Genomic DNA, 12503 nt, shown 5'->3' with positions numbered 1-12503 from the left:
TCCGTGATGCTTCCCAAGTACCTTCTTTACATCTCTTTCATAGCCTTATTTCCCTTCTCATACAGACTGTTTATTGTATTATCATATCTATTATTTCTTTTTTACTTCAGAAGAATCCTATAGCACTCTCTAGTCAGAAAAAGCTTATATAGTTTTAAAACTCTAAATTAATTGAATTAAAGTATCTAAAATAAGTGTTAGTAAAAGAGTTTCCTATTTGCATAGGGTTTACAAAATGTTTAAAAATCCTCTGAGATGTAAAAATACTAAAAGTAGCAAAAAATAACCCTACTTACTTATATATATCTTTCACTGGAAAGAATACAAAGCATTATCCCATAGTCCAATGCTGAATTTTCCTTCCCATTTTACAAATGAAGAGACAGACCCAAATCTTACTAAATGAATTAGAAATTCAGCATTTCTGAGAAACCAAGAGTATACTTCAGGTAAGCAATACTAAGATTATTAGCTTAGTAAATCTTACTGAGTCTTTTACACAACTTTGAAGTACTGTTATCCCATTTTACAGAGGTCTAGAGAGATTAAATGACTTACCCAAGGTCACAGAGCTAGTAAGTGGAGGAATAAGAAGTTAGGTCTAGCCCACTCCGAAGCCTATAGTCTTAACCACAAAGCTATATTGTTTCTGAAATGACTCTAGCTGCAGTCTTCTGCTTTACCAACCCAAAACTCTGTCTTTCTAAATAAATTCACTCCAGGGCTCCATTTCCCTCTCTTCACAGACACTTCTCACACACACAGACGCATTAAGCAGGGTCCCTATTTCTGTCTAGCAGAATGCAAATCTAGAAACCCTAGCTCTCAGCAGGCTACATCCTCTGTCTCCTTCTGCTGCTATTACATAAATATGACAGGCATGTTGTGCTAGACTCACTGAGAAGTAATTTTTCTTGGCTGAGATATTGGGATTGTTGTCACTCCAATCATATGCTAGTTCCTCCTCCTCTTTCTCATTCAACCAAATCAACTCAGCTGTAGCTCTGGAAACAAATTTATGCAGGCTCTGAAGGTGCCTCATCCGGAAGCTAGAAGTTTCCTAGACAAAGCAAAGATTACAAGGTTAAACCACCAGCTTTCCATCTACAGAAAATAGCACACTGGACATGAAAGCAAAGAATAACTCTGGAAATGAATTATCTTGTTTTTTAAACTCTGGTGCTTCTCCCTTGACTTAAACTTAGTACAAGTTTGGTACAGGACTCCCAGAGTCCTTGTCAGTTTTAGCTAAAATCTGGAACTCACCAGGCCTTTGTGGGGCTCCCTGGATAAAGAAAGATCCTGGGCCTGTCCTACTCTGAGCAGCTTGAATGACAGGAAGGAAGAACACAGAGAGAAGAGAAGTCCCCTCCCTATCAACATCAAACTTTTAGTTTTGGTGTCTCGAAGCACATGCAGCCACTGCTTTGGTAAAGCATGATAGCTCCAACAGGCTCTACTTAAAACTTTCTGGGACAGTGGTTCTGACCCATTAAGAAAATATTATACTATATATGAACAATGACATAGTACATGATATAACCTAATAAACAGAAAACCAAAACAGGGCCAAACTAGGAGCATTCCGAATTAGGGAAAGAATTGTTTGGAGGGAACCAGGGTCTCCATGAACAGAACACAGAGTTAGTCACAACTCACCTTCAATTTACAATACTGAGTTTCCAGCTTTCCAAGAGTTTCAACATAACTAGTATGAAAATTCTGAGACATTTTCCCCTGATAAGAAAGGAATGAAACAGAAATACATTAGGGAAAGGGGTAAGTAAACTATATTATGGCATGGTTTCAATGATGTAAATATTATGTCTGCACACAGGTAAAGATCACTTACTCTGAGAAAATAGAAGCTTAGACAGCAAATCTCTGGGTCAGATTTTACAAGCTGGAGCAGCACTACATGAGGAGCAGTTCAGCAGGGTGAATACAACTGACAGACCTCACTGTCTCATGCTTCCAGTAATTCTGGGAGGTTTCTAAGAAAAACCTATGCCTGATGATTCACATATCACTCAACTGCTTTTTTGAAGGGGAGAGTTGAAATTAAAAATGGGATGGTTGAGTGAGAGAGAAGGGAGCCTGAACTGTTTCTCCAGACCAGCTCTCTCCTGCACACAGACAATTAAGTGGAAAGAGCAGGAGCTTTCGGAGCAGAGGGCCTGAGTTTGGAAACTGCATGCCCTGTTCACCAATTTTGACCTTAGCTTTCAGTATCACTTTTCTTTTTTATAAAAAAGAGTTAATTTAAAAAACCAAACCTTTCTCACAAGGTTATTTCAAAGAGCAAAAGGACTCTTTGTGTGAAAGGGAGTTTGTTGGAAAGTGCTGCTCATGGTTATGATTCTTTTCCAAAGCCCCCTTCTCCTTAGAGACAGCTGCACTGTGCATACTGTCCTGTTACCTGCCCTGCCCCACCCTCCATAATGCATTCTCATACAATGGCACGTACCTCATACAACCTGGCCTCTTTGACACTTGAGCCCAGCTCTTCCACACTCGTATGAATGTGCTGCTGTGTTTCCAGCTGCAACTCCACACTAGGCAGGTCATTACCCCACTCTGCTCGCTCCAGTTTCATCTGAGAAAGAAAAAATACATATATAATAACTTACTGCTAAGTTGGCAGAAAAAGAAAATTGTGACAATCAACCTTTTGACAAGAGGGCAGGAGGTAGAGAACTGGGCAAAAGGACAGCTAAACCATCTCTACTGTGACCTCTCACAGGAAAATAGGCCATTATCACCCCCAAGGAGATACAGATTAAACCCTACCAGCTATATAGCAGCAGAATCAGCCTTTTGCTGCTGCATTATGGGAAGGCATTCTTAAATTTACCAACCAGGAATATGTTCCCACAGGCTGAAGATGCTTAACTTTATAGTTCACACATTTCCCTTTATAGTCTCTTCATTTCACAATCAGAATGGATATAAAAAAGAAATATCTGAAAATAGTAAGCTTCATTCATGGCATCAAGTATTAGTCAATGAATTTTAAAACATTAGCTTGTCCTAGAATGTTTTTATTTATTGGTACTTGGGGAATTCATCGTCAGGAGATGGGAAGAATCTCATACAAACAAAAGGGTAAGAAAGAGAAGAAAGACAATGCTGAACTGGAACCATTATCCTAGAGTACATGTAAATAGTGCCCCCTAGGGATGTAAAGTACAGCATGGGGAATATAGTCAATAATATTATAATAGCTATGTATGGTGTCAGATGGATACTAGACTTACTGGGGTGATCAATTCATATGTTATATATAAATTCCTAATCACTACATTGTACACTTAAACTAATATAATATTGTTACATCAACTGTAATTGAAAACTACATTCTTTTTTAAAGTGCCCCTCAGAATTGTGAAATAAAGAAGCCTTGCTTAAATGTAAGGGTTAAGGTCAAACACAAAAAGTGAAGAATAAGCTTCTCTGCCAATGAGGAAATTTCAGAAAAGATAACAGATTTATAGACTCTGTAACTTCTCCCACAAGCTCCCACTTAGGACACAGATAGCTGAGGGGAACAAATTCCCTAATGGCTTCAAAGTAGAAAAGCCTATGCTATTCAGTGTGGAATTTTGAGGATATCAGCTGATGCTATCCATTTAAAATTTAAGGAGAAGGGAGTCTGTGTCCTACGTAGAATCAATAATTAAGGGGCATAGGGCAACATGGTCTCTTAGATAAGCTTCTGGATCCAATAAATCTTAGGGCTCGGTACAAGCATTTGGAACACACACACACCTGCATTTCTTCTACCCAAGACAGTAGTTCATACACAAATCGGAGATTGCCCTCATCTTCAGAGGAGGAGATAGACACAAGTTCAGCCCGAGTCATGGGCTTTCGGAACCAGGAGGTAGAAGAAGAATGGGTTCCCTTGGTCAAGGGTTCTGCCTTCAGATGAGTAGTGGTTAAAGTAGAGGGTGGTACCAATTCAAGTGAAGTGAAATGGCCCTTCCGATACAAGTTTGTGCACTCTAGACGCAAAGTGACCAGTTCATCCTGCAGACGCATAACCCTAAAATGAAAGAAGAGAAAGGAGGAAAAGACTTAAATTTGTAACATACTTATTAAAATAAAACCTTCCCTATCCATTTGACAAGGATGAGATAAAAATAAAAATGAGATCCTGTCAGGAAAAGTGTTTGGGGGGAAAAAAAAGTGTTATATGAATGTAAAGTGGTATTATTAACATCTTCATTGTAGAGTAGTCATTGAGGCAAATACCAAATTACAGTGTTAACTGGAGGGAAGCAAACCAATACCTGTTTATATAACTCCTAGGTGGTATCACAGAATAAATGAGAGATTAGGGGGCCCAAAGATGTCAGTCTCAGTCTTGGCTCTGTACCAGCTATGTGACTTGGATGATCCGCATCCCGTCTCCACACGAGCTGATCACCAGCATCTAAACTAGACCTGGTACTGCACTCCTGCAGCTCCCTCTGAAGTATGTGGAGTGTTGTGAGATGCCACAAGGATTAGGAAATCCTACAGGTACTTAGTGGGCAGGGCCTGCAATAAGGGGAAATTGTCCTCCACAATGAGAATTTTCCTGACAAAATACCTGTAGTATTCCTACTGAGACCCTGACCTCTAAGGTCAAGTCACATGACTCTTGAGCCATGAGCTTTAGCAGTAAGCAAACCCTCTGTATGAGTCCCATGATCCTCACCTAAAAGCCAACTCTTCTAGCTGGTAATAATTCTCATCCCGTAGGATCTGGAGATCCACCTGCAGCTGCCTGATAAGACCTTCGCATTCCTGAATGTACATGATGACATCTGACTCGCACTGTACTGGTTGTCCTGATTCCAGGTGAGCAGCATCCTGAGAGAGAAAGGGAGAGTAAGAGTGAGAACACTCTCATTGCTCCCACCCACTAAAACTAGGGAGCCCAGAGGCCCACTGCACTTCCCAGAGTAAGGAAGTAGCACCGCTGGATTCCTCAAATGTTAACTTCAACCACTGGAGCACAGTGCGAGAAGTGGAAAACATGCGACATAAGAAGTGAGACAAAACGGTCAGAGACTTACAGCCTGCAGTGTATTCTTAGCTAGTGTCAGTTTTTCTTCACAGTTCAAAGCACCATTCTGGATTTTGTTTGCAATCTGTAGCAGCAATTCCAGCCTAAAATAAGATCAAAACCACAGTCAAGTGCAGGGCCCAAAGCAGCCCAGGAAGTAATGTCGGATCCCCTGTGGGCTCTGGACCCACCTCTCCACAGCTGGTCGAAGTGATTTCTCTCGCTCCAACATCTCGATGATGAGCTTCCCCCACTCTTCTTCTACATCATTAGGGTGATAACCTTGAGGCAGTTTAATTCGGCCAAATTCAATCCACACCTAAAAAAACCCAGAGATCCTCTTTTAGTTCAAAACACAGTCATGCTCTCAGGCCCTAGTTTCAATTTATTCTCTGCCATCACTTTCTGCTTCTTTACCCAGCCATTCAGCAGTTTTTCCCATTGTCTAATGAGAGAAAACAATGGAATATTTAGCAATACCTCACCTTTAGGTGAGAGCAAAATAATCACCTCTAAAATGCAGGGACTCCATTAACTTCTATACATTACATAACCCCCATTCTGGAAAGGTCAAATGCCCATCTCTACAGCTTCCAATTCTTTAGGAATCAAAATGTAAATGGAAGTCTCTTTTCTTTCCATCCTAGGGAGACTTAGCTTCCCTCTCAGAAACAGGAAAACTCATCCACATAACTCAAGATTTCTGAGTAAATGTATGGCACTTTTCAATGGGCCCTTTAAAAAATACAGATGGCCCCTTGCCACAAATTTTCATGACCAGCCTGAAAGTGATGCTAGATTTGTCACCCTAGCACACTGCTATCAACGCAGGATGAAGAGGACACAGGGGGTTTGTCTAATAAAGAAGTGACAACAGGACAAACCAGCACGCCACAAATCTCAGCAAAGGATAAGCTTCCTTACCTCCAATAATTTATACAATTCCTCAATTCTTGCTTTTTCTCTCTCCTTGGCCAGAATTTCTGTTTCTTTGAAGTGTATATACTGGTTATAAAGTGCCTAGAAAATTAATATTTGGTGAATGAATGAATGGATGCGAGTAGTGTGGCCCAATTTTTGATACCACCTCACTCAGAAATCAGCAGCAACAAGCTCTGAGACTTACTTCCCAGGATGAATTTATAAAAAAGCAATGCAAGTCCATGATTTTACCTTTAGTTCAACAGGGTTCTGGGGAAAAGATTTATCTGACATCAGTATTGTATGCTGTTTGATCCAGGGGATGAGGGAGTCCACTCGGCTTTGGTATTCTTGCCACCTGGAGTCTACTTCCTAATGTCACAAAGTAAATATCACACACCTTCTGATTAGCAGTATGCAAAACAAGCACAGCAGAAAGTAGCTCAGGCCACCCCAAACCACGTAAGATCCTTTTCCTCTAACTGCCTACCCAGTTGTTCAGTTTAATGCTCAGAGTCCCAGTTTCAAAGCTCCTCAAGGGCTCTCAAGATGGGACTTAATTTCCTGACACCTATAATAGTTTAGGCTAGATGCTACAAAATTAGTGACAGACTCATTCCCAGGGACCAAGGACAATAACCGTGTATGAATATGATGTAGATTAGTTTGCTCTGTATAAAAGTGCTCTGTATACAATGAGAGCTTAAGAAATGTGGCCGACTCAATACATTCCCTCCAAACAAATCAAAGTCAGAAGGTATTTTTAAGGAAATGTTCTTTTACCGTAGCACTGATCCCTTCTCCACCCTCAGGGACTTTAGGGAAGGCATCATAAATCGAAGACACATAAGTGATTACAGACTTTTCATCTGGAGATGGCACATCCACATCTAAGAGGAAGGGTAAGAAATGTCTTAGGCGTATTAAAAGAACCTGCCAGGAGAAGGAACAGTGAATATCGCCAAACATACTTAACTTCGGTCAACTCTCACCTTCTGCATCCAGCAGCCGGGTGACCCCCAGTCTTTCTGCCACTTCGAAAGCCTGTTCCAGATTCTCTCGGTTACTCTGGATTTGTACCCTCTCCATGTCTACCAAATCAGGTCTGTAAAGTCCATAAAGGCACATGAAAGGCCACCATCTACACACCACATACAAGTTCACACAAAGGAAGACCCTTAAAAGTACCCAGAGCAGAAAAATACTGATTGAGTTAGAGAGAAAACAAGAGGTCTAGAAAGGTACTAATTCCATTTTTAATTGCACGCCAGGAGCCCAGTGCTCCCTAATTTAAAACTTACACAACAGTAGCCTTGTTAGATTTCATGGGAAAGGTATCATAAGCTAGTACAGAATTGGGGCATGTTTATGACCACTATGAGTGTAATAATTTTGATTTTTGTCATTCAAAATTCCTATCTTCCTCCCTCATCTCACTCCAGTCACCGGCTGTTCCTCAGCTCTCCAAGCAAGCCCCACATCAGTCAGGCCCTCTGTACTCCCTACTTCCTCCGACTGAATCACTATGACCCTAGAGGCCTGCAGGGCTCACCCCCTCACGGCTCTGCTCCAACATCCTCACCCGAGAGGCCATCTCCAACTCTCTGTCTGAAAGACCACAACCCACATCACTCTCTATCCACCATTGCACGTATCACTGTATGACAGCAAAAATACATTTGTGTATTGCCTAAAAAGCAAATAGCCTCCACAAAAGCAAGACCTTTCGCTGTTTCGTTCACTGCCATTTGTGCCCAGTGCCTAGACACTAGGAGTTCAATACATATTCCCTTTTTAAACGAATAAAATGAAAATCAGATTCTTGATTCTTTTTTGAGAGGGAAAGTGACATTATAACTAATTACAAACAAGATATGAGAAGCCCCTCCAGGCACACTGAAATTCTACTGCATTTACCTGTATCGGTGAATAAGTGCATTGAACATCTTCCCATCACTCCAGCAGGAGGAAAAGTTGGTGCATTTGATTCCTGTGTAACCAGCTGTCACCTTCTGGGTCCACAGGAGCAGCTTCTCCTTGGCTGACATGTCCCCAGACTCTCCACTAATGTAGATGTCAGAGATCTGCAGAAAGACAGGACACAGAATAACCTTCTCTTCTTCATATATTATGGCTCTCAGAAGATTTGGGCAGGAGAGGCATGGCATGTCCACAGAACACCTGTCTCTCAGACGTCTCCATTAAGTGCAGCACTGTGAAAGTAACAGCCTCCCTGGTGGTCAGTACAAGGGACAGTGGACAATAGGCACTTCCAAGTCTCTGAATTCTAACTTTACAAACTCAGCTCATAACAGGTTAGATTAAACATCAGCAGAAGATATTTTAAAATCAGAAGAAAAAAAACAGGGCCAGGAACTTTTAACTAATACTTTTTTGAGTATGAAAGAAAGCTGCAGGCTAATAAATCTTACTAAGATGTCTGAAGAAAGGCTATGAGAACAAAAGAATATGGGTAGCCTGCATGGAGTCTAGAAAAGGGAAATCAGTAAGTGTGGCCTCTAAGATTGTGACGGTGACATGGTGCCCTAACCAGCACATTCCAGGATTCTCGTCCCCTTGATAGGTACATTCCTATAGGAGAAATCAGGCTGCTAAACTCTGATGATGCCAGCTTGTAAGACCATCCTGCAAATCTGTCTTCCACCCCGTCTCTCTGCTCTGACTCCATATTCACCTGACAACCTTCAGATTATTATCTGCTTCCCATATTATATTGTAAAGCAACAAAATGCAAAGTGGCTGTTTCAAATACTATAGCACTGGGCAGTTGTAATTCTTATTGTAAATTAATTTATATCAATCAATCTCTAACAAGTATTATCACACTGTAAATCAATCCACTACAGTGGGGGGGGGGGGCGCTACAGAATTGCAAAGCTGAGGACCCAACAACAATGGGTAACAGCGCCCAACCCATCATCCTTCGAGTCTGGTGAAAACAGACCCTCCCTGGTACCAATTCTACTCTAGTTCTCCTTAACATTTCTAGCTGTTTGTTTCAATAACTAGATACCATTCACTACCACCTATCCCAGTACTTTCACTGTAGCCGCTTCACATACATATTAAGGTAACACATTGTTGGAAACAGAAAATAGATTTGTTGAAGTTAAAAGAGACAGAACTTGAATAAGCAAAATGAAATCTGAGTATTTGTGTTTTTTACTCAAAAAAAAAAAAATTTCCAGTTAATTAACTGACATTGTATATCTGTTACAACCATAGTCAATTTCTCTGATGGCATCACCTATCTGCTGATCACAGTATCTTTGTATACTGCACTGAAAATAGTTCAATAAACAGCATTACTTCAGATTTTCCACAAAAATATAATAAGATGGGGGAAGTGGTTGGGTCCCAAGGGAACCTATTTGGATTAAGGTCCTTCCTAGCCCATGAACTGGATGAGAAAAATGGGATTACTGTCACAACCATCTCAGTAATTAAATTTGGCTTTTGTCCATCTCTTCATTTAATACTCGTATGTGATGTGCACAGAGCTGTCCTTTGCAACACACAAAAGCTTTTACCTTAATCTCCCAAATGCAGAAACCCAGCTTCAGTGTCAGGGAGCTTTCTCCCTCATCTAGATTTTTAAAAGGAAGCCTTTTGGAGAGGAAGAACTGCCTCAATACCATTCCAGACACCATGCACATCTACCTGAATTCTCTCTCGACCCACACTTACAAAGGATTGATTAATCCCCTCTCTGCAACATATTTAGAAACTTAATTTGTTCTTAATAATTCAATAAGTATACTAAACAACATCTTATCTGTGCTTAACACAATTCTAGGCACCAAGGAGAAGAACAGAAAAAGTCTAACACCATTTATTTATTCTGTTATTTCTTGAGCATCGACTATGTTCAAGGAGCTGTGCTTAAGTTCTTGGTATCTCAAGATAAAAGCACAACCTTGAGCTTCAAGTTCAAGCAATTTAGTAGGGGAGACAATATACTATACAGAGAGATCAACGCTGTGACAGAGATAAGCAAGTAACCCAAACTCGCAATGCCAAGGAACTTCTCTGAGGCAGCAACCTGTATGCTGAGTTTTAAGAAATGAGTAAAAGTTAGCCAGGTGAAAAGGGGGAAACAAAAAATGGACATGCCTGCTCTGCAAGAACTTGGTTAAGACATGCCTTATCTGGCTAAAATAAGGCAGTCCCCAAATTTCCCAAAATGATAACAGGTGGACGGAAGAGAGAAATAGAGGAAGGGAAGCTCTGTGGTCCTCTTGAACATATAAACTTTTACAAAGTTATTTACACATACACTGGTTTAAAATTAAGCAGTATATCTAATGCATTAATTTAATGCTGCTTCTACTTTTACATTTCACAAAACCATGTTATTCAAACTCTACATCTCTGACATCAATGTCTTTTTCATCAATAAAGCTACTTTAAAAAATAAAGCTACTACTTGAGTGAATATTCTAGTAAATGGCCTCTACATTTATTTTTAAGATTTCTGAGATACAATAGCACTCTTCTGAATCATGCAGTCACTGGAAATTTCACTCCCAGCCACGAGAATCCAGTTGCATAACACTGGATTAGTTTTGTTTCTCATTCATTCTATTAGAGTCCATTTATGATTTCCATAATGTGACCACTTGCTGTCTGTGTGTGTTTGATAAGTGATGTGATTTTTTAAGTTTTTAATATGATTACTACTTATATGCAATTACATTCCATATGTCAAATTAGGAGGTTAAATTCCCAAGAACAATAACTAAAACTTTCTTAGATTTTTGGTCTCTTTTTTGTTTAACCAATTATCTCTACAAAAAAATTGATACAAATTGAACTAGCAGATGGTGACCCAAATTCATTCATCCTTTTTCATGAAACGACTATAACTTCACTGAGAGGCCAATAACAAAGACTTTATAAAGTCAAATACAAATAGAATCCTTTTTCTCTGAAGGCTAATTTCTGTTGTGTGGGGATCTTACTATATATTTAGTCATATGTGGTAGATCACATGAAAGGGTTACACATAACTTAAGGCCCCAAAAGATCAACAGTAATATAGTATATAATGATATCCAAAAGAGGATCTCAGCAGAACAAAAACTAGTATGGGCTCCAGTGATAAAAAATATTTCTTAAAGAAGTATAATTTAAAGTCATACTTAAGGATAGTATAGAGTAGACAAAGAGAAAGAGGAAACAAATTCCAGGCAGAAAGTAGATGCAAAGATTGGAAGTTGAAATAAGTTGAAACAGGAAAAGTAGATGATTAAGGGGTTGAGCTGTTAAAATAAGAAGGTTCCAACTGACAACTGATATAGGAGAGATTAGGTAGATGATGGGGTGTGGAGTGTGGTTGGAACACCAGGCTGAGAAGTTTGGACGTTGTATAAATCTATATAAGTCTCAGGGGATGAGACTAGGTGTAATGAACAGATACTCCATTCTCATGTCCTGAAGTTTCTAGCCGACCTCATCGTCATCAGACTTTAAAAACTTTCACTCAGGAGCAGACACGGGTACAGCGCAGTTATTCATGACAAATGCCCGGATAGAGGGTTCTAATGACAGCTGTGTTTTACCAACATCAGACTTAGGTAGAGGTCAGGGGTCAGTATTCAAATCAGAATCTTGGAGGCCTCTAGGGAACATAACCAGAACAGAAATCCCGGGTCACAGACTACGGGTATTTTTCAATTCTACTAAATAGTATCAAGCTACTCTCCAAATAATAGTAGCAATTTGTACTTCCACCCAAAAGGTATGATGAGGTTTTCTATCACTATGATGTTACATCCTCGCCTACACCAAGTATTTCCAGATTTTTTATTTTCTGCCAATATGGTGAGTGTGAAATATATCTTGTTTTGATTCCTGTGTCTTTGATTACTAGGGAGAAGGCACATGTGTATGAGGTATTTGGGTTCCCTTTATTGAGAGCTGCTTTTTCCTGGGCTTTCCCCTATTTTTCTACTAGAACATTTACCTTTTTCTCATTTATTTGTAGTGGTTCCTTAAATAATGATATAATAACATCTATTGTGTTTTACTTGTATTAATTTTCTTGTATCATTTTCACAGCAACCCTACAAAGTATATACTATTTTTATCCTCATTTTACAAATGGAGAAATTATGCCACAGAGAAGTTAAGTAATTTGCTAGTGAGTAATAGAGCAGAAAGTCCAACTCAGCCAATCTCGCTCCTCACTCTCAGCCTCTACTCCTACACTACATTTCCTGTGTCTGGATATTAGTCCTTTTTCTGTATATGCATCATATAATAATTTTATTATTTTTTTCTTAACTTTCCATTTGAAATGAAAAATTTCAGATATATACAAAAAGAGACAGAATAGAATAGTGAATTTCTATGTACCTATCACCCAGTTTCAACCATTATCAACTCATAACTTATCTTGTTTCATCTACACTACACCCCTCCCCTATTATTATGAAGCAAATTCCACATACATCATTTCTTTCATAAATACTTCAGTATGTATCTCTAAAGGATAAGGACTCTTTTA

The 12503-nt window shown here is 39.5% G+C and overlaps 1 protein-coding gene across 4 annotated transcripts in view; it reads right to left on the bottom strand.

Annotated features, from left to right (window-relative positions):
- Window positions 1-12503, bottom strand: part of MACF1 (microtubule actin crosslinking factor 1) — a 305107-nt gene that overhangs the window by 148946 nt on the left and 143658 nt on the right. For all 4 annotated transcript variants that reach the window (XM_081144947.1, XM_081144949.1, XM_081144948.1 and 1 more), the window contains 12 exons: window positions 7892-8058; window positions 6967-7079; window positions 6758-6864; window positions 6227-6346; window positions 5978-6073; window positions 5245-5372; window positions 5064-5157; window positions 4703-4857; window positions 3769-4045; window positions 2468-2596; window positions 1660-1737; window positions 899-1060 (listed from right to left, as the gene is read on the bottom strand). In XM_081144947.1, the coding sequence (XP_081001073.1) occupies window positions 899-1060; window positions 1660-1737; window positions 2468-2596; window positions 3769-4045; window positions 4703-4857; window positions 5064-5157; window positions 5245-5372; window positions 5978-6073; window positions 6227-6346; window positions 6758-6864; window positions 6967-7079; window positions 7892-8058 (1626 nt within the window). The remainder of the gene's footprint in view (window positions 1-898; window positions 1061-1659; window positions 1738-2467; window positions 2597-3768; window positions 4046-4702; window positions 4858-5063; window positions 5158-5244; window positions 5373-5977; window positions 6074-6226; window positions 6347-6757; window positions 6865-6966; window positions 7080-7891; window positions 8059-12503) is intronic.

This window comes from Miniopterus schreibersii (genome assembly GCF_964146895.1).
Source record: "Miniopterus schreibersii genome assembly, chromosome: 8".
Taxonomy (NCBI): Eukaryota; Metazoa; Chordata; class Mammalia; order Chiroptera; family Miniopteridae; genus Miniopterus; species Miniopterus schreibersii.
This window is presented reverse-complemented; position numbering and strand designations above follow the sequence as displayed.